The following is a 27,085-nucleotide window of genomic DNA, read 5'->3' on the forward strand; positions in this document are numbered from 1 at the left end:
TCAGTTGAAGAACAGGAAGAGTTAGATTGGATGGTCACAGTGACCCTTCTGGCTGGGCAGGCTGACTGGGAAAATATTTAATGACTTCATCTGTGAAGGCACCAATTACATAACAATGCAAGACAGCACTTTCACACAGTATCTTTACTTCCCTATTCCCTGATGAGTGTGGTGAGTAGAGACTGAAAGCTTGCAGAATGCACTGAGGTGGAGTTCAATGCTCTAGGATAGCTGGACTGGACCTGGCCATATGCTATAGGATTTGTCTGGTTCCTCTCTCAATGATTTTCTACTCCTCATCATTTCCTACCAAGAAAGAGAATTAATCTGCATAGGCTACGTGTGCCCGTTTTCAAGAATGACCTGTCCTTCTGATTGATATGATGCTACTGTGTTTGTTACTAAGTCTTTTTTTTTTTTCTTTTTCTTTTTTGAGACAGAGTTTCGTTCTTGTTGCCCAGGCTGGAGTGCCTGCCTCCCGGGTTCAAGTGATTCTTCTACCTCCCAAGTAGCTGGGATTATAGGCCTGCACCACCACGCCTGGCTAATTTTGTATTTTTTTTTTAGTAGAGACGTGTTTTCACCATGTTGGTCAGGCTGATCTCAAACTCCTGACCTCAAGTGATCCACTCGCCTCGGCCTCCCAAAGTGCTAGGATTACAGGCATGAGTCACTGCGCCTGGGCTTTTCTTGTTTTTTTGTTTGAGAGAGAGTCTGGTTCTATCGCCCAGGCTGGAGTGCAGTGGCGTGAACTCGGCTCACTGCAACCTCCCTCTCCTGGGTTCACCTCATTCTCCTGCCTCAGCCTCCTGAGTAGCTGGGACTACAGGCGCTCACCACCATGCCCGGCTAATTTTTTGTATTTTTAGTAGAGACGGGATTTCACCGTGTTGGCCAAGATGGTCTTGATCTCCTGACCTCATGATCTGCCCACCTCGGCCTCCCAAAGTGCTGGAATTACAGGCGTGAGCCACCATGCCCGGCCTTTTTTTTTTTTTTCTTTTTCAGATGGAGTCTCACTCTAGCATCCAGGCTAGAGTGCAGTGGCGCCATCTTGGCTCACTACAACCTCCACCTCCCGGGTTCAAGCAATTCTCCTGTCTCAGCCTCCCAAGTAGCTGGAATTACAGGCACCAGCCATCATGCATGGCTAATTTATGTATTTTTAGTAGAGACGGGTTTTCACCATGTTGGACAGACTGGTCTCGAACTCTTCACCTCGAGTGATTCACCTGCCTTGGCCTCTCAAAGTGCTGGGATTACAGACATGAACCATCACGTCCACCCTTGAGTCTTTCTTTTTTCTTTTTTTTTAAATTTTATTTATTTAGTTTTAGTTTTAGTGTTTAGAGACAGGGTCTCGCTCTAGCTTCCAGGCTGGAGTGCAGTGGCACCATCTTGGCTCACTGCAGCTTTGACCTCCCAGGCTCAAGCTATCCTCCCACCTCCCCCTCCCTAGTACCTGGCACTATAGGCATTATGCCCACGCCCTGCTGGTTTTGTTTATTTTTTGTAGATACGAAGTCTCCCTATGTTTCCCAGGCTGGTCTCAAACTCCTGGACTCAAGCAATATACCCACCTTGGCCTCCCAAAGTGCTGGAATTAGGCTGGGCGTGGTGGCTCACACCTATAATCCCAGCACTTTGGGAGGCCGAAGCGGGCTGATCACCTGAGGTCAAGAGTTCAAGGCCAGCATGGCCAACATGGTGAAACCTTGTCTCTACTAAAAATACAAAAAAAAAAAAATAGCCAGGTGTGGTGGTGTGCACCTGCATGAGACTTGTGCAGGAAAGACTCGTGCAGGAGACTCCCTTGAACCAGGAGGAAGAGGTTGCAGTGAACTGAGATCATGCTACTGCACTCCAGCGTGGGTGACAGAGCAAGACTCTATCTCAGAAAAACTAAAACAAAAACACAAAGTGCTGGGATTATAGGCGGGAGCCACCACGCAGGGCCTCTCTTCTGAGTCTTACCCTTTGAAAATTAAGGAACCAGCCAGGCGCGGGTAGCTCACGCTTATAATCCCAGCACTTTGGGAGGCCGGGCCGGAGGGTGGATCACCTGAGGTTAGGAGTTCGAGACCAGCCTGGCCAACATGGTGAAACCCCATCTCTATTAAAAATACAAAAATTAGCCAGGCATGGTGGCAGGCGCCTGTAATCCCAGCTACTCGGGAGGCTGAGGAAGGAGAATTTCTTGAACCCGGGAGGCGGAGGTTGCAGTGAGCTGAGATTGTGCCATCGCACTCCAGCCTGGGGGACAGGAGCGAGAGTTCGTTCATCTCAAAAAAAAAAAAAGTAAAGAAAAGAAAAAGAAAATTAAGGAACCACTGGAGCAAAGGATCAGGATCCCTTTGCCTACTCTAAGCCAGATCCAGTTTTAGTTCTGTCTCTGCCTTGATCTTGTGTTGGGCCACAGGCATTTCCTTTCCCTTTTCTGGGATTTAAATGCCATACTTTTGCTGCAGTCCTCGTTTTCTGTACTTCATCCAGTTTTATTATTATTATTATTATTATTATTATTATTTGATATGGGGAGTTTCACTCTGTTGCTCAGGCTGGAGTACAGTGTCACGATCTCAGCTCACTTCCACCTCTGCCTCCCGGGTTCAAGCGATTCTCCTGCTTCAATCTCTCAAGTAACTGCAATTACAGGTGTCTGCCACCACGCCCAGCTAATTTTTTTTTGTATTTTTAATAGAGACAGGGTTTTGCCATTTTGGCCAGGCTGGTCTCGAACTCCTGACCTCAGGTGATCCTCCTGCGTTGGCCTCCCAAAGTGCTGGGATTATAGGCATGAGCCACCGTGCCTGGCCCACCCAGTTTTAAATGTAAAACAAAAACAGAGTACTTTCCTTGGGTACTTATAAATGAGTTACTCTATCATGTTATACAAAGGAAGCATCCCTGATTTGCTTCTGCTCTCTGTCTTGCTACTTCTTGTGGGGATAACAGTCTTAAGGCTTCCAGAATAAGTTTCTTTGTTTTTTTTTTTTTTTGACGGAGTCTTGCTTTGTCGTCGAGGCTGGAGTAAAGTGGCACCATCTTGGCTCACTGCCACCTCCGCCTCCCGGGTTCAAGCAATCCTTCTGCCTCAGCCTCCCGAGTAGCTGGGACTACAGGCCCCGCCACCACATCCGGCTAATTTTTGTATTTTTAGTAGAGATGGAGTTTCACCATATTGGCCAGGCCAGACTTGAACTCCTGACCTTGTGAGCTGCCCGCCTTGGCCTCCCAAAGTGCTAGGATTACAGGTGTGAGCCACTGTGCCCGGCCCCAGAACAAGTTTCTAAACAGATGCATAGTTGCCCTGTGTGTGGGATGCCCAGGTTGAAATCCAGCAGACAGTACAGTGCTTCTATGCAGACAGTTGTGGATTAATTTTTAGGCCACACAAAGACATTAATTTTCATAAATTATGAGCAGTCCACCCCATGGCATTTGAATAAGTTGATTTCAACTTGTTTATAAAATAAACACACAGACAAATGCAAACAAGTGCAGATGCACAGTCATCAGCTCATCATTTTGCTAGGAAACAGGTGGTTCTAGAGAGGTATTCACCTAAGGAGAACGGTATATTCGCTGTCTTCTCTTTATAGGGCAAGGGCCATGTTTTCATCTAAATGTAAACCACTAATTGGTGGAACATAGGATTTTATAAACCACAAACTATAAGTGAAATTGAGAATGGGGCCGGGCGTGGTGGCTCACGCCTGTAATCCCACCACTTTGGGAAGCTGAGGCAGGCAGATCACGAGGTCAGGAGATGGAGACCATCCTGGCTAACACAGTGAAACCCCATCTCTACTAAAAAATTTTAAAAATTAGCTGGGCATGGTGGCGGGCGCCTGTAGTCCCAGCTACTCGGGAGGCTGAGGCAGGAGAATGGTGTGAACCCAGGAGGAGGAGCTTGCAGTGAGCCGAGATTGCGCCACTGCACTCCAGCCTGGGCTCCGTCTCAAAAAAATAAAAAAGAGAATGATGCTGTGATTCACAATACAGCTGTCACTGAAACCAAGGCAGCAAGAAGAGTAGTAGGTACTACAGTATTTCTGACTCCTTAGGGGGCAGTCAGTGTCTATAGACAGCACAGGCAGCAATTCATGTGGGACTCAAGGATGTTGCTGACTCACTTCAGGCAGTGAGATGAGAAACCTAGCAGAGCTACCTGCCCTGAGGCAGCATGGTTACCAGGTGGGGGATTAGCGCTTCACAAAAGGCATCATGGGACCAGAACGTTGTCACAGAGGTGGGCCCCACTACCCAGCTTAGTGTGCCCCACATCTCTTCAGGACGAACCCTATGTACCCATACTCTCATCTGAAACCCTGTGAGGAACCTCACCACTGGAAACCAGGCTAGGGTCAGAAAGTTCACGTTCATCATTCACCAGTGCCCTCTGCTGATACCTCAAACATGAGGCACTCACATGTCTTGGCCACAGTCTCCAAAGAATCCAAAATAGATTGGCTTCTTGAACTGAGATGTTCCTCAGACTTTTCCACAGACGTCTGCAACTAAGAAACCCAAAATTATGAAATAATTCACAGGCTGTTGCCTTATTTTACTATCTTAGAGAATTGTCATTTCATGATAAATAGGGGTAGTTAAAATATTGCTATTCTACATTAACTAAAGTCAATACAATATAAATATTAAACTTCTTAAAATATAAGATGTTCTAACTCCTTGAAAAGTAGCTGTACTTACCCTGTGAATGCTTTCTCTAACATTAGAAACAAAGTTGTATAGAGTCTCACTAGAATAGGAGGGAAAAAAGAAAACAAATCTTTGTGAAATATTGAAGTGATAAGTAACATAAATGATTCCACAAACATGGCAGATCTCTACCTAGCATAGCATTAAAACATTGCTTGATTAGATTTGAAGACTTGACGCTGAGAAACCTTAGTATCCAGCAGGGAAATAAAAAAAGAGAGTCTCAGCACCTTGGGAGGCCAAGGCGGGTGGATAACGAGGTCAGGAGTTCAAGACCAGCTTGGTGTGGCCGGGCGCGGTGGCTCAAGCCTGTAATCCCAGCACTTTGGGAGGCTGAGACAGGCGGATCACGAGGTCAGGAGATCGAGACCATCCTGGCTAACGCGGTGAAACCCCGTCTCTACTAAAAAATAGAAAAAACTAGCCGGGCGAGGTGGCAGGCGCCTGTAGTCCCAGCTACTCGGGAGGCTGAGGCAGGAGAATGGCGTAAACCCAGGAGGCGGAACTTGCAGTGAGCTGAGATCCGGCCACTGCACTCCAGCCCGGGCGACAGAGCAAGACTCCGTCTCAAAAAAAAAAAAAAAAAAAAAAAAAAAAAGACCAGCTTGGCCAAGATAGTGAAACCCCGTCTCTACTAAAAATATAAAGATTAGCCAGGCGTGGTGGTGAGCACCTGTAATTCCAGCTACTCGGAAGGCTAAGACAGGAGAATTGCTTGAACCTGGGAGGCGGAGGTTGCAGTGAGCCAAGATCATGCCACTGCACTCCAGCCTGAGAGAGAGAGCGAGACTCCACCTCAAAATAAAATAAAATAATAAAATAAAATAAATAAAATAAAATAAAATAAAATAAAATAAATAAAAATAAATAAAATAAAATAAATAAAATAGAAGAAATGAAAATAGTAAAGTAAAAAGAGGGCCGGGCGCGGTGACTCACGGCTGTAATCCCAGCACTTTGGGAGGCCGAGGCAGGTGGATCACGAGGTCAGGAGATCGAGACCATCCTGGCTAACACCGTGAAACCCCGTCTCTACTAAAAAATACAAAAAAAATTAGCCAGGAGTGATGGCGGGTGCTTGTAGTCCCAGTTACTCAGGAGGCTGAGGCAGGAGAATGGCGTAAACCCAGGAGGCGGAGCTTGCAGTGAGCCGAGATCATGCCACTGCACTTCAGCATGGGTGACAGAGCGAGACTCCATCTCAAAAAAAAAAAAAAAAGGAACACAGACTTCCTATGACCACTGCTAAGGCAAATCACATTTTTCTTTTTAAAGTCCATATTCATATACATATTTATATGTAAATATTAATATGAAAATATTAATTTCTAATGAAAAAGAAGCTATCACAGTTATTCCTCAACTATACATCCTACTCTTTTTTTTTTTTTTTTGAGACTGAGTCTCGCTCTGTTGCCCAGGCTGGAGTGCAGTGGTGCCATCTCAGCTCACTGCAAGCTCCGCCTCCTGGGTTCATGCCATTCTCCTGCCTCAGCCTCCCGAGTAGCTGGGACTACAGGCGCCCACCACCATGCCTGGCTAATTTTTTGAATTTTTAGCAGAGACGGGGTTTCACTGTATTAGTAAGGATGATCTCGATCTCCTGACCTTGTGATCTGCCAGCCTCGGCCTCCCAAAGTGCTGGGATTACAGCCGTGAGCCACCACGCCTGGCCACATCCAACTCTTAAAAAAAGACTCACACAGGGGCCGGGTATGGTGGCTCACACCTGTAATCCCATCACTTTGGGAGGCCAAGGCCGTTGGATCACCTGAGGTCAGGAGTTTGAGACCAGCCTGGCCAACATGCTGAAACCCCATCTGTACTAAAAATAAAAATATATTAGCCAGGCATGGTGCCATGCGCCTGTGGTCCCAGCTACTTGGGAGGCTGAGGCACGAGAATCGCTTGAACCCAGGTGGTGGAAGTTGCAGTGAGCCAAGATCATGTCACTATACTCCAACCTATTCCATCTCAATAAACAAAACAAAACAAAAACCAAAGAATTCATACATTGTATGATGAAAACTCACGGACATGAACAGAAGATCAACAGACACTGGGGCCTAGTTGAGGTGAAGGGTGGAGGAAGGAGAGGATCAGAAAAAAAATAGCTATTGAGTACTATGCTTAGTACCTGGGTGATGAAATAACCTGTACAACAAACCTCTGTGACAAGAGTTTACCTATGTAACAAACCTGCACATATACCCCTGAACCTAAAAGTTTAAAAAAATTCAAAAAAATTTTTTCAATGTAAAATTTAAAAGATTTCATGCATTCTATTCTTTTTTGTTGTTGTTTTGTTTTTTTGCTTGTTTGTTTGAGATGTAGTTTCACTCTTGTCGCCCAGGCTGTAGTACAATGGTGCAATCTAGGCTCCCTGCAACCTCTGCCTCCTGGGTTCAAGTGATTCTCCTGTCTCAGCCTCCCGAGCAGCTGGGATTATAGGCACCCGCCACTGTGCCTGGCCGCATTCTATTCTAGACTCTAAAATAAAGTTGTCCAACTTCCTAATCCTGATGATTTGAAAAGAAAAATCAGGGGGCAGATGTTTAGGAAAAATAACTGTAACCTTACTTGAATATTACATTTCTCTTAGAAATCCTCTAGTTTTTATTTTTCAGAGAGAAAAAAATTGTGGTAGACTATATGCAAATCTACCACAAACCACACTGACAAGAAGGCAATTAAGAATAACTAGAAGGCCGGGTATGGTGGCTCATGCCTGTAATCCCAGCACTTTGGGAGGTCGAGGTGGGAGGATTGCTTGAGCCCAGGAGTTCAAGACCAGCCTGGACAACATAGTGAGACACCATCTCTGGAAAAAAAAAATTAGGTGGGCACGGTAGTGTGTGCCTCTGATCGAAGCTACTTGGGAATTTAAGGTGGGAAGACTGTGGTGGCTCATGCTTGTAATCCCAGCACTTTGGGAGACCGAGGTGGGCAGATCACCTAAGGTCAGGAGTTTGTGACCAGCCTGGCCAACATGACGAACCCAGTCTCTACTGAAAATACAAAAATGAGTTGGGCATGGCGGCATGTGCTTGTGATCCCAGCTACTCAGGAGGCTGTGGCAGGAGAATCACTTGAACCCAGAAGGCAGATGTTTCAATGAGCCAAGATTGTGCCAATGCACTCCAGCCTGGACAACAAGATTGAAACTCCATCTCAGAAAAAAATAGCCGGGCGCGGTGGCTCAAGCCTGTAATCCCAGCACTTTGGGAGGCCGAGACGGGCGGATCACGAGGTCAGGAGATCGAGACCATCCTGGCTAACATGGTGAAACCCCGTCTCTACTAAAAATACAAAAAAATAAGCCGGGCGAGGTGGCGGGCGCCTGTAGTCCCAGCTGCTCGGGAGGCTGAGACAGGAGAATTGTGCGAACCCGGGAGGCGGAGCTTGCAGTGAGCAGAGAGCGGGCCACTGCACTCCAGCCTGGGTGACAGAGCGAGACTCCGTCTTAAAAAAAAAAAAAAAAAAAAAAAAAAGAAAAAATAATAATAAAATAAATAATAATAATAATAATAATAATAATAATGGCCGGGCGTGGTGGCTCACGCCCATAATTCCAGCATTTTGGAAGGCTGAGGTGGGTGGATCACCTGAGGTGAGGAGTTTGTGACTAGCCTGGCCAACATGGTGAAACTCTGTCTCTACTAAAAATACAAAAATTAGCTAGGCGTGGTAGCGGGTGTCTGTAATCCCAGCCACTTGGGTGGCTGAGGCAGGAGAATCGCTTGAACCCAGGAGGCGGAGGTTGCAGTGTGCTGAGACTGTACCATTGCACTCCAGCCTGGGCAACAAGAGCAAAATACCATCTCACAAAAAAAAAAATGATAGTAATATAGATGAACTTCAAAGGGAAGAGTGCTATGAAATGGTTAATTTATGTGTCAATTTGACTTGGCTAAGAGATGCCCAGATAGTTGGTATGTTTGTGAGAGTCCTTCTGTAAGAGATTAGCATTTAGGCTGGGCACAGTGGCTCAGCCTATAATCCTAGTACTTTGGGAGGCTGACATGGGAGGATCTCTTGAGGTCAAGAGTTCAAGACTAGCCTAGATAACAGAGTGAGACCCTGTCTCTACAAAAAATAAAAAATTAGCCAGGCATGGTGGCACATGCCTATGGTCCCATGTACTAGGAAGGCTGAGGTGGGAGGATCACTTGAGCTCAAGAGGTTGAGGCTGCAGTGAGCCATGATCTTGCCACTGCACTCCAGCGTGCATGACAAGAGTGAGACCCTGTCCCAAAATATTAAAAAAAAAATACCCAAAAATTGGTAGACTGAGTAAAGAAGATTGCCCTCACCTGTGTGGGTGGGCATCATTCAATCTTGCGAAGGTCCAAATAGAACAAAAAGGCAAAGGAAGTGCAAATTCACTATTCTTCATCTGGAACATCCAACTTCTCCTGCCCTTGGACATCAAAGCTCCTGGTTCTCAGGGCTTTGGAGTCAGACTAAATTGCACCATTCTCTTTCCTGGCTCTCTAGCTTACAGATGGCAGACTGTGGGACTTCTTAGCCCCCATAATCTCATGAACAAATTTTTACAATAAATCAATCTATAGGCTGGGCGTGGTGGCTCACACTTGTAATCCCAGCACTTTGGGAGGCTGAGGCAGGCAGGTCCCAAGGTCAAGAGATAGAGACCATCCTGGCCAGCATGGTCAAACTCCGTCTCTACTAAAAATACAAAAATTACCCGGGCGTGGTGGCAGGCGCCTGTAGTTCCAGCTACTCAGGAGGCTGAGGCAGGAGAATCGCTTGAACCCGGGAGGTAGAGGTTGCAGTGAGCCAAGATTGTGCCACTGCACTCCAGCCAGGTGACAGAGCAAGACTCTGTCTTAAAAAAAAAACACACAAAAAAACATCAATCTATATTTCTCTCTCTTCCTCTTTCTCTCCCTCTTTCTCGGTGTGTCTGTGTCTGTGTGTGTGTCTGCGTGTGCATGTGTGTGTGTTTAAGTCCTATGGTTTGGTTTCTCTGGAGAACTCTATTGTGCTATTATGCTAAAATTGAATTATTTAATTACTGACACTCTATGTCTTGTTTTACTCAGAAAAGATGAGTTGTCTCATCCATTTGAAAGGTTTACATACCTGTCATATTTGTCTTTTGCCCTTTTCTTTTTCTCCTCAAACTGTTCCAAGAGGCCTTTTGATTTTCCAACTGACAAAGGAGGAGGAAATAAACCTCCATCTTTTATATCTCCTCCAAACAGCTGGGGCTTTGTCTGGTACTTTGTGAAAATGCTAGGTTCACCCTGTTAAATGAAAAAATATATAGCATTTCACACACAAAAATATTTATAGCATTCACTATTTTCTGTACAATGCAGAGTCACATTTAAGTGCAAACCATATTGCTGTAACATAATATAGCAAGTAGTATTTCCATTTTATTTTTGTATATACCAGAAAATTATATTTAAAATAAAGCAACTGATTTTATTAATATAGATTTTGCCTTACCAGCCCAGAGAGATTTTAAATGTCAACTAAAATAGCTTAGAATCAACTGCATAAATTTACAGGCAAGAACAGAGAACCATTTATGCTATTGCTGAGATGATGTGCTGAAGTTTTCAGAATCATAATTTTAACTCAAATTGCTGTTGCTCAGCCACTAGTGAACTAAACTCATATTGGTAAGTTTGATGTGGACTGGACAGTGGGCATGCTGACACATGGTGAGCCACTTTCTGCATTCTTAGGCAAAACTCTGAAACATTCAGGGAGGTCATTTATTCCTTCATATCACTAGATACCAATTTTTGTACTGAAATACTTATTTCAGAGCATACTTTACTAACTTAAAGCACTGACTGGCTGGGCACGGTGGCTCACGCCTATACTCCCAACACTTTGGGAGGCCGAGGTGGACGGATCGGATCACAAGGTCAGGAGTTCGAGACCAGCCTGACCAATATGGTGAACCCCGTCGCTACTAAAAATACAAAAATTGGTCAGGTGTGGTGGCTCATTCCTGTAATCCCAGCACCTTAAGAGGCCGAGGCAGGTGGATCACCTGAGGGCAGGAGTTTGAGACCAGCCTGCTCAACATGGCAAAACCCTGTTTCAAGTAAAAATACAAAAAATTAGCCAGGCATGTTGGCAGGTACCTGTAATCCCAACTACTCAGGAGGCTGAGGCAGGAGAATCACTTAAACACACAAGGAGGAGGTTGCAGTAAGCCGAGATTGCGCCACTGCATTCCAGCCTGGGCGACAAGAGCAAAACTCCATCTCAAAAAACAAAAACAAAAACAAAAATTAGCCGGGCATGGTGGCGCACGCCTGTAATCACAGCTACTCGGGAGTCTGAGGCAGGAGAATCGCTTGAACCCGGGAGGAGGAGGTTGCAGTGAGCCGAGATCATGCCACTGCCCTCCAGCCTGGGTGACAGAGCATGACTCTGTCTCAAAAAAAAAAAAAAAAAAAGCACCAACTTAATCTTATTTGTTAAGTCCTTATTTGATGCATGTAAGTCTGTACATAAAACTTGAGCCCAGGCTGGGCACAGTGGCTCACGCCTATAATCCCAGCACTTTGGGAGGCTGAGGCAGGCAGATCACCTGAGGTTGGGAATTCAAGACCAGCCTGACCAACATGGAGAACCCCGGCTCTACTAAAAATGCGGTATTAGCCAGGCACGGTGGCGCTTGCCTGTAATCCCAGCTACTCAGGAGACTGAGGCAGGAGAATTGCTTGAACCTGGAAGGCAAAGGTTGCGGTGAGCTGAGATGGTACCATAGCCCTCCAGTCTGGGCAACAAGAGCAAAACTCCATCTCAAAAAAAAACAAAAAACCTTGGAGCCCAGGAGTTCAAGATAAGCCTGGGCAACATGGCTAAACCCCATGCCTACAAAAAATATAAAAATTAGCAGGTGCGGCTGGGCACGGTGACTCACGCCTGTAATCCCGTCATTTTGGGAGGCTGAGGCGGGTGGGTCATGAAGTCAGAAGATCGAGACCATCCTGGCTGACATGGTGAAACCCTGTCTCTACTAAAAATACAAAAATTAGCTGGGCATGGTGGCACACGCCTATAGTCCCATCTACTCGGGAGGCTGAGGCAGGAGAATCTCTTGAACCCAGGAGGCAGAGGTTGCAGTGATCTGAGATCGTGCCCCTGCACTCCAGCTCGGCGACAGTGAGATTCCCTCTCAAAAAAAAAAAAAATTAGCCAGGTGTGGCCAGGCACAGTGGCTCACACCTGTAATCCCAGCACTTTGGGAGGCCAATGCGGGTGAATCACTTCAGGTCAGGAGTCCAAGACCAGCCTAGCCAAGAAAGTGAAACCCTGTCTCTACTAAAATACAAAAATTAGCCGGGCATGGGGGCAGGCACCTGTAATCCCAGCCACTCAGGAGGCTGAGGCATGATAATTGCTTGAACCCAGGAGGCAGAGGTTGCAGTGAGCTGAAATTGCACTGAAGCAGGAGATGTAAAGAGAAAAACAAGTTTTCTCCTGCTGAGCTGACTCACTCCAAGACCCAGCAATAGGAAGCAGAGCTCTGACAGGACTTTGATAACACTATCTGCAAAACCAGAGCCCTCAAGGAATGTGCTCCAGAGCCCCCTCTCCTCTCATTCCCAGGCAAGGGTGGGAAAGCAGGTTTTTCTCTTTTCCCAACTTCCCCCTCCCCTTTGATAATCCTTCCTTAGTGATACTCAAGGTTACTTCACAGAGTTTTACAATTCCTGTTTCTCTTCTGTGCAACACAACAAGGTCACAAGACGAGCTTGAGTAAGATATGTACCAGATGCAAAGCCTGCTTTAGTTTGTAAGTTCCTGTTTTCCTTCCAATGCAGCTGCAAGGTCATGAGCTATGCTAGGGTGACGAAACCCATCACTGTTTGATTAACTGCCTTTGTTCTGCTTCTGTATGCCCGCTTGCCTGCACTATAAACTTCATGCCACCAAATACCCACCACGCCATTCAAACTGGCCAATCCTCTTTCAGAAGTGTGTATAAAAGTCAAGCCCTGTTTTGTTCAGGTCTCAGCCTTTTGGATGCGAATCCGCTGAGCCAGTGCACACCTTAATAAAATCCTCCTGTTTCACCCATTTGGTCTCTCTGGTCCTCTGATTCCTGCCACAGCACCACTGCACTACAGCCTGGGCGACAAAGTGAGACTCTGTCTCAAAAACAAAACAAAACAAAACAAAACAAACCTACATTTAGTTATAGGTGTCTCCAGAATAAAAAATGTTTTTGACTCACAAAAAAAGACAGGTTGATCTCAAAAAATCAGGCTGGGTATGGTGGCTCACACCTGTAATCCCAGCACTTTGGGCAGCCTAGGTGAGCAGATCATCTAAGGTCAGGAGCTCAAGATCAGCCTGCCAACATGGCAAAACCCCATCTCTATTAAAAACACAAAAATCAGCCTCCCCAGTAGTGGGATTATAGGTGGCACACACCTATAATCCCAGCTACTGGGGAGGCTGAGGCAGGAGAATTGCTTGAACCTGGGAGGCAAAGGTTGCAGTGAGCCGAGATCATGCCACTGGACCTCGGCCCAGGTGACACAGCAAGACTCTGTCAAGAAAGAAAGAAAGACAGAAAGAAAGACAAGAAAGACAAGAAAGACAGAAAGACAGAAAGACAGAAAGACAGAAAGACAGAAAGAAAGAAGGAAGGAAGGAAGGAAGGAAGGAAGGAAGGAAGGAAGGAAGGAAGGAAGGAAAGAAAGAAAGAAAGAAAGAGAAAGAAAGAAAGAGAAAAGAAAGAAAGAGAGAAAGGAAGGAAGGAAGGAAGGGAGGGAGGGAGGGAAAGAAAGAAAGGAAGGAAGGAAAGATTAATCTCAAAAAATCAAGGATTCAAGAGACTCTGTTCCTCATTCTGGCCTTTACTCACTAACCTAGGCCTCAGAATCCTCATCTCCTTCTTCTTCAAGGACATAATGTAGTACAGTTCACTAAAGTATACAAATTACATGAAGTTTATTATTTTAAAAGGTCTAAAATAAAATTTGTTATTTATTTCTATTTTATGAAAACTCTTTTTACTTATTAAATTCTCACAAACAATAGTACGACTAGCCTTAGGCAAATATATATACATATATAGAATATGTATATATACATATATAGAATATGTATATATACATATATAGAATATGTGTATATACATATATAGAATATGTATATACATATTCTAGAAGTGGCCAAGGGATTGACGCTATTTTATGTTGCTTTGTAATAGAAGAAACTGCAAATATAAATGTTGCCATTTCAGACTATTAAGTCAAATGAGTCACTAATCAAGCACAAATCCCTTTAGAAGACTAATCCTTGGCTGGGCGCGGTGGCTCAAGCCTGTAATCCCAGCACTTTGGGAGGCTAAGACGGGCAGATCACAAGGTCAGGAGATCGAGACCATCCTGGCTAACACGGTGAAACCCCGTCTCTACTAAAACATAGAAAAAACTAGCCAGGCGAGGTGGTGGGCGCCTGTAGTCCCAGCTACTCGGGAGGCTGAGGCAGGAGAATGGTGGGAACCCAGGAGGCGGAGCTTGCAGTGAGCTGAGATCGTGCCACTGCACTCCAGCCTGGGCGACCGAGCGAGACTCCGGGAAGGAAGGAAGGAAGGAAGGAAGAAGGAAGGAAGGAGGAAGGAAGGAAGGAAGGAAGGAAGGAAGGAAGGAAGGAAGGAAGGAAGGAAGGAAGGGAGGAAGGGAGGAAGGGAAAGAAAGAAAAGAAAGAAAGAAAAGAAAGAAAGAAAGAAAGGAAGAAAAGAAAGAAAAGAAAGAAAAGAAAGAAAAGAAAGAAAGGAAAGAAGGGAAGGAAGGGAAGGAAGGAAGGAAGGAAGGAAGGAAGGAAGGAAGGAAGGAAGGAAGAAAGAAAAAGAAAGAAAGAAAGAAAGAAAGAAAGAAAGAAAGAAAGAAGAAAGGAAGGAAGGAAGGAGGGAAGGAAGGGAAGGAAGGAAGGAAAGGAAAGGAAGAAAGGAAAGAAAGGAAAGAAAGGAAGGAAGAAAGAAAGAAAGAAAGACAGACTAATCCTTACAGATGTACAATTTTAAAATATACTCCAACAGAATAAGTTATTTTTTTAAGGCTAGAAAATAAGTATTGGCTGTTGGGTTGTTTTGTTTTGTTTGTTTGTTTTGAGACAGAGTCATGCTCTGTCTCCCAGACTAGAGTTCAGTGGTTTGATCTTGGCTCACTGCAACCTCCGCCTCCTGAGATCGAGAAATTCTCTGCCTCAGCCTCCCAAGTAGCTGGGATTACAGGTGCCTGCCACCACACCTGGCTAATTTTTGTATTTTTAGTAGAGGCGGGGTTTCACCATCTTGGCCAGGCTGGTCTTGAACTCCTGACCTTGTGATCCACCTGCCTCAGCCTCCCAAAGTGCTGGGATTACAGGCGTGAGCCACCATGACTGGCCTTGTTTTTTTGTTTGTTTTTTTGAGACAGGGTCTCACTCTGTCACCCAGGCTGCCGTACACTGGCAGAATCCTGGGTCACTGCAGGCTTGATTTCCTGGGCTCAAGCAATCCTCCTACCTCAGCTACCACACTCAGCTAATTTTTGTACTTTTTGTAGAGATGGGGTTTTGCCATGTTGCCCAGGCTGGTCTCAAACTCCTGGGCTCAAGGGATCCACTCGCCTCAGCCTTCCCAAGTGCAGAGATTACAGGTGTCAGCCATTGCACCTGGCCAGAATAAGTATCCTTTATAGTTTATCTCCATAATAACTGTGAAATATGTGCAGAGCAATTCTGGAAACCAGACTCACCTCCAGAGAATTCTGTTGTGACTGTTTTGAATGTCTCAAGTGGGCACTGAAGTCCAAGGGTGCTGATAGGGTTTCTGAATTTTCTGGACAGAACTGAGATCCAAAGAGGAACTGGGAATCACTGAGACTGGAATAATCATTTTGATTATTATTCCAATTGGATAACTTCTTGTTCCTGAAATTAAGCAAAAAAAAGTGTATCAAATGGACAAATATCCTGAACAAATGAAATCATAGTTCACAGCTGTCCATTTGAGAATATTTTGGGCAGAGTGATAGCTTGTTCTGACCTTCAAGTCCCCTGTATATTGTCAGTACAATGAAACACAAAGAAACACAAGGAAATTCTGAGTACCACACATTTTTATTAAAATCTGGGAACAACCAGATGGAAACTCAAACAGAAAAGACTGACATCGTCATTCTTTGTATAACAGCATTCTAGGCTACAACACCATATTGGAAATTACAGTTCATAAAACTGTAGAGATTAAGAGAATGTTATCATTTTATTTTATTGTTTTGAGACAGGGTCCTACTCTGTCGCCCAGGCTGGAGTGCAGTGGCGTGATCTCAGCTCATGGCAGCCTCAGCCTCCTGGGCAGCTAGGACTACAAGTATGTGCTACCACGTCTGGCTAATTTTTGTATTTATAGTCGAGATGGGGTTTTACCATGTTGACCAGACTGATCTTAAACTCCTGTCCTCAGGTGATCTGCCCATCTCAGCCTCCCAAATTGCTGGGATTACAGGCGTGAGCCACCGTGCAGGGCCAAGAATGTTATTTTAATTTTTTTTGAGACAGAGTCTCGCTCTGTTGCCCAGGCTGGCATGCAGTGGTGCAATCTTGGCCCACTGCAACCTCCACCTCCCAGGTTCAAGCCATTCTTCTGCTTGAGCTCCTGAGTAGCTGAGATTACAGGCACCTGCTATCACATCTGGCCATGTTTGTATATTTAGTAGAGACGGGGTTTCACCATGTTGGCCAGACTGGTCTCTCGAACACCTGACCTCAGGTGATCTGCCCACCTTACCCTCCCAAAGTGCTGGGATTACAGTGATGAGTCATTGCACCTGGCCAAGAATGTTATCTTTTTAAAAGATCAATCTGTTCATCATTAAAATAGATAAATAAAATAAGGTACATGCATTAGCTGATTCAGCAGCCATGAGTATTAAGTTAGATTTATATATAATCAGCCAGGCACGGACGGTGGCTCACGCATGTAATCTCAGCGCTCTGGGAGTCCAAGGCAGGCAGATCATGAGGTCCAGGAGATCGAGACCATCCTGGCTAACACAGTGAAACCCCGTCTCTACTAAAAAATACAAAAAAATTAGCCAGGAGTGATGGCGGGTGCTTCTAGTCCCAGTTACTCAGGAGGCTGAGGCAGGAGAATGGCGTGAACCCAGGAGTCAGAGCTTGCAGTGAGTCGAGTTTGTGCCACTGCACTCCAGCCTGGGCAACAGAGCAAGACTCCTTCTCAAACAAACAAACAAACAAAAAAAGATTTATATATAATCACATGGGATTTTGAGACTTCTCAAAAACATAGTTTTGAGTACAAGAAAAGGTAAAAATTGAATGAACTTGGCCAGGCACGGTGGCTCATGCCTGTAATCCCAGCACTTTGGGAGCCAAGGCGGGCAGATCATGAGGTTAGGAGTTCGAGACAAGCCTAGCCAACATGGTGAAACCCTGTCTCTACTAAAACTATAAAAATTAGCCGGGTGTGGTGGCAGGCACCTATAATCCTAGCTACCTGGGAGGCTGAGGCTGAAGAATCACTGGAACCCGGGAGGCAGAGGTTTCAGTGAGCTGAGATTGCGCCACTACACTCCAGCCTGGGCAATAGAACGAGACTCAGTCTCAAAAAACAACAACAACAAAAAAGAATTTACTCTATTACAGATCATTTATATAAATTTTTAAACCTACATTATATACACCAAACAATTATGTAATTGAGTATATAGAAGGTAACTGGAGGGTACACATTAATTCTAGAGTGTGTGCCTACAGAGAAGGAACAGAGCAGGGCTGAAGGGAGAGAAGGAGCCATAATAAAACAATCACAGATAGACCTTGTTATGGACTGAATGTGTCCCCCAAAAATTCACATGTTGCTATGATGGTATCATCGTAACAACCCTGATATGACAATATTTGGAAATGGGTTCATTAGGAGGTAATGAGCATTAGATGAAGTCATGAAGATATGGCTCTTATGATAGGATTGGTGTCCTCATAAAAAGGGACACCAGAGGCTGGGCACGGGGGTTCATGCCTGTAATCCTAGCACTTTGGGAGGCTGAGGTGGGCGGACTACCTGAGCTCAGGAGTTTGAGACCAGCCTGGGCAACACTGTGAAACCCCATCTCTACTAAAATACAAAAAAAAAAAAAAAAATGGCACCCACTGGGCATGGTGGTGTGCACTTGTACAGTCCCACCTACTTGGGAGGTGAGGCAGGAGAATTCTTTGAACCAGGGAGTTGGAGGTTGCAGAGAGGTGAGATTGTGCCACTGCACACCAGCCTAGCAAGAGAGTGAGACTCCGTCTCAAAAAAAAAAAAAAAAAAGAAAGATATCTCTATAACAATTTGTGTTACTTAACATTGTTGCATAACTTGAGAAAACACGCTTTTCCTTTTTTTCCTCTTTTTTTTTTTGAGACAGAATTTCACTCTTGTTGCCCAGGCTGGAGTGCAATGGTGTGATCTTGGCTCACTGCAACCTCCATTTCCTGGTTTCAAGCGATTCTCTGGCTTCAGCCTCCTGAGTAGCTGGGATTACAGGTATGCACCACCATGTCTGGCTAATTTTTGTATTTTTAGTAGAGATGGGGTGCCAAGATCAGCTCAGTCATGGAGACCTAACCCAGTGGCCCTAGAGGAATTAAAGACACACGACAGAAATATAGAGTGCGAAGTGGGAAATCAGGGGACTCACAGCCTTCAGAGCTGACAGCCCTGAACAGAGTTTGACACACATATTTATTGACAGCAAGCCACTGACAAGTATTATTTCTATAGCTTATAGATTAACTAAAAGTATTCCTTACGGGAAACAAATGGATGGGCTCTGGCTAGTTATCTGCAGCAGGAACATGTCCTTAAGGCACAGATTGCTCATGCTATTGTTTGTGGCTTAGGAATGCCTGGAAGCAGTTTTCCGCCCTGGGTGGGTCAGGTGTTCTTTGCACTCATTCCAGTAAACCCGCAACCTTAAGCATGGGTGTCATGGCCATCACGAACATGTCACGGTGCTGCAGAGATTTTGTTTATGGCCAGTTTTGGGGCCCATTTATGGCCAGATCTGGGGGCCTGTTCCCAACATGTCCCCCTTTTTTGTTTGGCAAAGCAATAAAAGCAAAGGCAGCTTTGTCATGGTGAGCTAATTCTTGCAGGAGTTAAGACCCGCATCTGCAGACTATACAAAGATAAACAACACAGATTAAAGCACAATCATCATTGAAATCACAGAGCCTCCAAGTGTCTTTATCTATTTTAATGGGTTAACAGCTGCTAATCTCTCTGCAGCTCTTTCAAGCACTCCAGTTCCTGGCATTAAGGTCAGGTGTGCCTGGGAAGCTTTAAATATTTGTTCTTTAATTTTGCAATATCCAAAGACAAGTCTGTAGAGTGTCCTTCTAGATGCTTTTTAATTCTTTTCCAAATTTTGATCTTATTTAAGAGCCATTAATAGTTTCCACAAATCCTTATGTTTAGCTCCTACAGTGGGCCATATCATTTGAGGTTGAGGTGCCACGATAGCGCCATGTTTACAGATAATAGGAACTCTTGCCATCTTTCTTACCCATTTCTACCATCTGACCATTTTGTTTAAACCAGCTGAACATAGTGTGGCCATGGCATGCTGACTGAGAGGTGCAATTCAAGCTAAACATCTCCTTAGGGGACCAATCAATAATGATTCCGTAGGAATCATTGCACAGCACCTCTGCCTGTTCTGCAATGCAATCTTCCCAAATAAGTATATTCATTATTTCTGGCCAGGTCCAATTCTGTTTACAAATAGGTTTTTGAGGGCAGTATGCCTCAATTATAGGAGCAGATTTATTATGGTAAATACTGAGACCAGAAAGTATGTGTAAATGTGTCATAGGGTGATTATATCCAGGCATTATTGCCAGCCAAAACTGATAAATATGCCCAATGAGTATAATTGTTCTGTGTCAGCCCTTGTTGAAGGAATACTCACAGCAATGGTGATCACCACTATCAAAGCTATCATTGAATTACTAATTGTGACTGGTGTCCTGCTTTCCTAAAGTTTTCTTCCGCCATCTGTGACAGCTTCTTGATCTGTCCCCAGGTAGGTGGCTGTGTTCAACAGGTGTTGCTCGTGACACTTGGGGTCCTCCTCAGCATCAGTCTCAACATGGCTGCAACTGGTGGGTTTTGGGATCCTCCCCAAACCTCTTCCTGGGTATCTGGCTCATAATTAAGACTTCAACTGTCTCAATGGCACCCAAATTGGTTGTTGATTCTGTCCTGGAGAAACACAAGCATAACCTCTACCCCAAGTTATTATTTTACCTATTTCCCAAATTTTTCTTATCAGATCTCTCCACCAAACCAGTTGTTCTGCTTCTGTCTTTGCAGCTAGTTTCTGTAGATGCTGTTCAGCTGCTGATACCATCTGGCCTTTAAGCAGGCTCAAAAAAATTTAAAGTCAATAATGCTAGATTAAATTGCATATGGGGTGACCCGTAGTCCCTGTTTCTCCCCTTTTGCTTTTGCAACTACTGCTTCAGGGAGAGATTCATTCTTTCTACTATGGCTTGTCCTTGAGAATTATATGGAATGCCAGTAATGTGTTTAATATTCCATAGAGAGAAGAATGTAGCTAGAGCTTGGCTAGTATAGCCTGGGGCATTATCTGTTTTAATAGAAGCTGGAAAGCCCATCACTGCAAAATACTGCAAAAGGTGACGTTTAGCACAGGCAGAAGACTCTCCTGATTGGCATGTAGCCCAGACAAAGTGAGAAAAGGTGTCCACACATACATGTGTATAAGATAGTCTCCCAAATGAGGGAACATGTGTGACATCCATTTGCCAAAGAGAATTAGGTTCCAATCCTTGAGAATTAACTCCTCTTGTAAAAGATGAGGAATGTACCATTTGGTAAGTTGGGCATCACTGCATGATAGCTTTAGTTTCTTTCCAGGTAATGCTGTATCTGTGTTTGAGACCAGAGGCATCAACATTGGTTAAATTGTGAAAGTATTTGGCATTAGATATTGCAGTAGCAACTAGGCAATCAGTCATTTGATTCCCTTCAGTTAAAGGTCCTGGGAGAGGCATATGAGCCCTAATATGAGTGATGTAAAAAGGGTTCATCCTACTCCTAACTGCTGTTTGTAATTGGGTAAATAAAGTTATCAGTTGTTCATCTGTATGAAATCGTAACTGAGCATTTTCAATTAATTGTGTGGAATGAACCACAAAGAATCCAAAATCACATTAATAGGCATATCAGAAACAGTCAATACCTCAATTACAGCTACAAACTCTGCTTTTTGAGGTGAAGTATAGGGCATCTGAAAAACTTTACCTTTCGAGCCAGAATAAGAAGTTTTACCATTTGTAGACCCATCTATAAAAACATTCTCAGCACCTTCAATTGGTTTAAATTTAGTTATTTTAAGGAGAATCCAATTAGTTAATTTCAAAAATTGAAACAGTTTTGTTTTAGGAAAATGATTATCAAGAATACCCACAAAGTCAGCTAAATGGGTTTGCCAAGTAAGACTATTTATAAAAGCTTGCTGTATTTGTGCCTTAGTGAGAGGGACAATAATTTTTCCAGGATCATATCCATGTAATTTAACAATCCAAGTTCTCCCATTTCCCATCATAGTAGCGATTTGATCCAAATAAGGAGTTAGAGTCTGTGAATTAGTATGTGAAAGAAAAAGCCATTCTACTAAGTTGTGCTCTTGGGCAGTAACACCAGTAGGTGAATCATGAGTGGAAAAATTAGCAAATCTAGAGTCTTCTCTGGATCTATTCTATTTATTTGAGCCTTATGGACTTGCTTTTCAATCAGCTGTAACTCTGTCTCAGCCTCTGTTAATTGTTGAGGGCTAGTGAGACTAGGATCTCCTCTGAAGGTAGAAAATAGATTACTCATGGCATAGGTAGTAATGCCTAGAGCAGGTCATACCCAATTAATATCCCCTAGTAATTTTTGTTTTTGTTTTTTTTTTTTGTTTTTTTTTTTTGAGACGGAGTCTCGCTCTGTCGCCCAGGCTGGAGTGTGGTGGCGCAATCTCCACTCACTACAAGCTCCGCCTCCCGGGTTCTCGCCATTCTCCTGCCTCAGCCTCCCGTGTGGCTGGGACTACAGACGCCCGCCACCGCGCCCGGCTAATTTTTGTATTTTTAGTAGAGACGGGGTTTCACCGTGTTAGTCAGGATGGTCTCGATCTCCTGACCTCGTGATCCGCCCATCTCGGCCTCCCTCCCCTAGTAATTTTTGAAAGTCATTTTATGTTTTCAATTGATCCCTACATATGGTTACTTTCTGTGGCACAATAGTAGTGTCATTTGCTAAGGTCCTCAAGTAGGAGTAAAGGGTATTAGTCTGAATTTTGTCAGAAGCTATAAATAAACCAGTGTGAGAAATTGAATTTTGCAAGTGATCATAACATTGGAGTAATATTTCTTGAGTGGGGGCAGCACAAAATATATCATCCATACAATGAATAATGTAACACTGAAAATTTTTTATAAGTAGGTTCAACTGCTTGCCCTACATAAGTCTGGCAAATTGTTGGACTGTTTAACATGCCTTGTGGCAACACTTTCCAATGAAAACGCTTAGCAGGCTGCAGGTTGTTTACTGCAGGAATTATAAATGCAAACCGTTCACAGTCTTGCTCAGCTAAGGGGATAGTAAAGAAACAGTCTTTTAAATCTATGACTATTAAAGGCCAGTTTTTCGGAATCATAGCAGGAGAAGGCAATCCTTGTTGTAATGTCCCCATAGGTTGTGTAACTGAATTAATGGCTCCTAAGTCAGTTAATATACTCCATTTACCTGATTTTTTCTTAATAACAAAGAGTGGAGAATTTCAAGGGGAAAATGTTGGAGTTATGTGTCCTTTTTTCTAATTGTTCAGTAAGTCGGTCCGCTAAAGCCTCCAGTTTCTCTTTACTTAGTGGCCGTTGTTCTATCCAAATTGGCTTATCTGTTAACCATTTTAAAGGTATAGGTTCTGGAGGCTTAACAATGGCCGCCATCAAAAATGATAACCTAAACCTTGGCACGAACTTTGTCTTTCCGCTTGAAGTGGTTCCTTCAAACCTCGAAAATTTTTTCCTAGTCCCATACCAGGGACATACCCTGTTTCACGCATCATACGTTGACTTTGAGGGTTGTATAACTGCTCAGGAATTAGAACCTGTGCTCCCCATTGTTGTAATAAATCTCTTCCCCGTAAATTTATAGGTACAGAAGTTATAAATGGTTGAATAGTCCCGGGTTGTCCATCGGGCCCTTCACAATGCAAAATATAACTGCTTTGATATACTTCAGGGGCTTTACCTACTCCAACTATGTTAAATTGAGCGGGCTGAATTGGCCACGTGGACGGCCAGTGCTGTAGAGAAATGATTGAAACGTCCGCTCCTGTATTTACCAAACCTTTAAATTTCTTTCCCTGAATAGTTATTTCACAGGTAGGATGTTTAACAGTAATTTGATTCACCCAATAACCTGCTTTGCCTTATTTCTGCTTCCAAATCCTCCTGTTCATTTAATTTCACTTTTCCCCATTTCTGCATACGGCACAATCAGGAGTTGTGTTATACGCTCTCCTGGCTCTGCTTTCCAGGGAACAGAAGTAGATACAACAATTTGAATTTCCCCATTGTAATCTGAATCAATGACTCCTGTTTGTACTTGCACTCCTTTTAAATTTAAACTAGATCTACCTAGAAGTAATCCTATCATCCCCGCTGGCAAGGGTCCACAGACCCGTTGGAACTTTTTGCAGGGGTTCCCCAGGCAGAAGGCTCACAGCTTTTGTGCAGCGTAAATCTGAGAGGTGAAGCTAGCTGAACTTCCTGGGTTGAGTGGGGACTTGGAGAACTTTTCTGTCTAGCTAGAGGATTATAAATGCACCAATCAGTGCTCTGTGTCTAGCTAAAGTACTGTAAATGCACCAATTGGCACTCTGTAAAAACGCACCAATCAGCGCTATGTGTCTAGCTAAAGGATTGTAAACACACCAATCAGCACTCTGTGAAAATGCACCAATCAGCACTATGTGTCTAGCTAAAGGATTGTAAATGCACCAATCAGCACTCTGTATAAATGCACCAATCAGCACTCTGTGTCTAGCTAAAGGATTGTAAATGCATCAATCAGCATTCTGTAAAATGGACCAATCAGCACTCTGTAAAATGGACCAATCAGCTCTCTGTAAAATGGACCAATCAGCAGGATGTGGGTGAGGCCAAATAAGGGAGTAAAAGCTGGCCACCTGAGCCAGCAACAGCAACCTGCATGGGTCCCCTTCCACACTGTGGAAGTTTTGTTCTTTTGCTCTCCACAATAAATGTTGCTGCTGCTCACTCTTTGGGTCTGCACCACCTTGAAGAGCTGTGACACTCACCACAAAGGTCCGTGGCTTCACTCCCAAAGTCAGCAAGACCATGAACCCACCAGAAGGAAGAAACTCCAGAGACATCTGAACATCTGAAGGAACAAACTCGGGACATATCATCTTTAAGAGCTGTAACACTCACCGTGAAGGTCCACGGCTTCATTCCTGAAGTCAGTGAGACCAAGAACCCACTGGAAGGAATACATTCTGGACACATTCTGGCGCCCAATGTGGGGCCTTCGCCAAGCGATGAGTACCATCACACCCCTTTTGCTTGTTACTCTATTTTTCCTTAGAATTCAGGGGCTAAATACCAGGCACCTGTCTGCCAGTTAAAGGTGACTAGCGTGGCCACCAGAATAAGGACATGGGTGTCAGGCTTTCTAGGAAAGGGCTCTTTAACAACTCCTGACTCTTTGGAGTGGGGAACATTGGTTTGCCTGGAACCAGCTTCTGCTTTTCCTGTACTTCTGGGCTGAGCCAACAGTTGACAGAGATAAAAGTCATTCAGCTCTGGGGTCCTGACAAGTTGGTTGACCCAGCGGCCATGAGTGGAACTCTCAAAGTCATGTCGCCCAAGCAAGACTCGCCCATCTATCCTATCTATCCTGACCCTTTCCTCCTGGGTCCTAATGCTTGTCAGATAAACTTTCTCTTGCCTCTCTTCTCTGAGGCTAGTCCTGCTTCTAAAAACCACTCCCTGTCTCTGGTGCTTTTCTAGTTTCTCCTGTAAGAATGATTTCTAGCATAAACTCCAGGACTCTATTCCCTTCTTGAGGCATCCAGGCTCACCAATCAGAAAGACATAACTTTTGCCCAAAGTCCTGCCATAGGGGGTACTATCTGGAATTCTAGGATCTCTCTTCAGACTACCAGGCCTAACAAAAGCTATTCCTGAAGCTAGGATATGGGGAGCTTCAGATATGATATCCTTTCTATTCAAGTAAGGATAAAAGGCGTCACTCTTCCAACCCTGGAGATCCTTCCCTTCTCTCAGGGTATGGCCCTCCACTTCATTTTGGAGGCGTCACATCTTTGTTTGTTTTTTTTTTTTTTTTTTTTGAGACGGAGTCTTGCTCTGTTGCCCAGGCTGGGGTGCAGTGGCGGGATCTCAGCTCACTGCAAGCTCCGCCTCCTGAGTTTATGCCATTCTCCTGCCTCAGCCTCCCGAGTAGCTGGGACTACAGGTGCCCGCCACCTCACCTGGCTAGTTTTTTGCATTTTTTAGTAGAGACGGGGTTTCACCGTGTTAGCCAGGATGGTCTTGATCTCCCAACCTCGTGATCCACCCATCTCGGCCTCCCAAAGCGCTGGGATTACAGGCTTGAGCCACCGCGCCCGGCCAGGGCTTCACATCTTTATAGGATGGGGTAAAGTCCCAGTACTAACAGGAGAATGCTTAGTACTCTAACAGGTTTTTGAGAATGTGTTGGTAAGGGCCACTAAATCCGATTTTTCTCAGTCCTCTTTGTGATCTAGGAGGACAGGCAAGGGTGCAAGTTTCCAAGAATGTGTCGGTAAGGGCCACTAAATCCAACCTTCCTTGATCCTCCTTATGGTCTAAGAGGAAAACTACTGTTTCTGCTCCTGCGTTGGTGAGTGCAACTATTCCGATCAGCAGGGTCCAGGGACCGTTGTGCGTTCTTGGGCAAGAGGTGTTTCTGCTGTGCATTGGTGAGCGCAACTATTCCAATCAGCAGGGTCCAGGGACCATTGCAGGTTCTTGGGCCGGGGGTAGCAACAAACAAACGAAAACCATGGGCAGTTTTGTCTTTCAGATGGGAAACACTCAGTCATCAATAGGCTCACCCTTCAAATGCATCCTAAGCCATTGGGACCAATTTGACCTGCAAACCGTGAAAAAGAGGCAGCTCATTTTTTTCTGCACTATGGCCTGGCCCCAATATTCTCTCTTTGATGGGGAAAAATGGCCACCTGAGAGAAGTATAAATTACAATACTATCCTGCAGCTTGACCTTTTCTGTAAGAGGGAAGGAAAATGGAGTAAAATACCTTCTGTCCAAGCTTTCTTTTCATTGAAGGAGAATACACAACTATGCAAAGCTTGCATCCCACAGAAGGACCTCTCAGCTTACCTCCATATCCTAGCCTCCCTATAGCTCCCCTTCCTATTAATGATAAGCCTCCTCTAATCTCCCCTGCCCAGAAGGAAACAAGTAAAAAAATCTCCAAAGGACCACAAAAATCCCCAGGCTATCGGTTATGTCCCCTTCAAGCTGTAGGGGGAGGGAAATTTGGCCCAACCCGGGTACATGTCCGCTTCTCCTTCTCTGATTTAAAGCAGATCAAGGTCAATCTAGGGAAGTTTTCAGATGATCCTGATAGGTATATAGATGTCCTACAGGGTCTAGGGCAAACCTTTGATCTCTCTTGGAGAGATGTCATGCTATTGCTAGATCAAACACTGGCCTTTAATGAAAAGAATGCGGCTTTAGCTGCAGCCTGAGAGTTTGGAGATACCTGGTATCTTACTCAAGTAAATGATAGAATGACAGCTGAAGAAAGGGACAAATTCCCTACCAGTCAGCAAGCCATCCCCACTATGGATCCCCATTGGGACCTCGACTTAGATCATGGGGACTGAGTCACAAACATCTGTTGATCTGTGTTCTAGAAGGACTAAGGAGAATTAGGAAAAAGCCCATGAATTATTCAATGATGTCCACCATAACTCAGGGAAAGGAAATCCTTCTGCCTTCCTCGAGCGGTTATGGGAGACCTTAAGAAAATATATTCCCAGCCGGGCGCGGTGGCTCAAGCCTGTAATCCCAGCACTTTGGGAGGCCGAGATGGGTGGATCACGAGGTCGGGAGATCAAGACCATCCTGGCTAACACGGTGAAACCCTGTCTCTACTAAAAAATACAAAAATCTAGCAGGGCGAGGTGGCAGGCGCCTGTAGTCCCAGCTACTCGGGAGGCTGAGGCAGGAGAATGGCGTAAACCTGGGAGGCGG

At 44.6% G+C, this 27,085-nt stretch overlaps 1 protein-coding gene across 5 annotated transcripts in view; it reads right to left on the reverse strand.

Moving 5' to 3' along the window:
- The window catches only part of IHO1 (interactor of HORMAD1 1), a 62,947-nt gene that overhangs the window by 12,209 nt on the left and 23,653 nt on the right, over positions 1-27,085 (reverse strand). For all 5 annotated transcript variants that reach the window (XM_038003925.2, XM_038003926.2, XM_038003927.2 and 2 more), the window contains 4 exons: positions 15,471-15,645; positions 9,829-9,992; positions 4,714-4,762; positions 4,433-4,520 (listed from right to left, as the gene is read on the reverse strand). In XM_038003925.2, coding sequence (XP_037859853.1) covers positions 4,433-4,520; positions 4,714-4,762; positions 9,829-9,992; positions 15,471-15,645 — 476 coding nt within the window. The remainder of the gene's footprint in view (positions 1-4,432; positions 4,521-4,713; positions 4,763-9,828; positions 9,993-15,470; positions 15,646-27,085) is intronic.

This window comes from Chlorocebus sabaeus, chromosome 22 (assembly GCF_047675955.1).
Source record: "Chlorocebus sabaeus isolate Y175 chromosome 22, mChlSab1.0.hap1, whole genome shotgun sequence".
Classification (NCBI taxonomy): domain Eukaryota; kingdom Metazoa; phylum Chordata; class Mammalia; order Primates; family Cercopithecidae; genus Chlorocebus; species Chlorocebus sabaeus.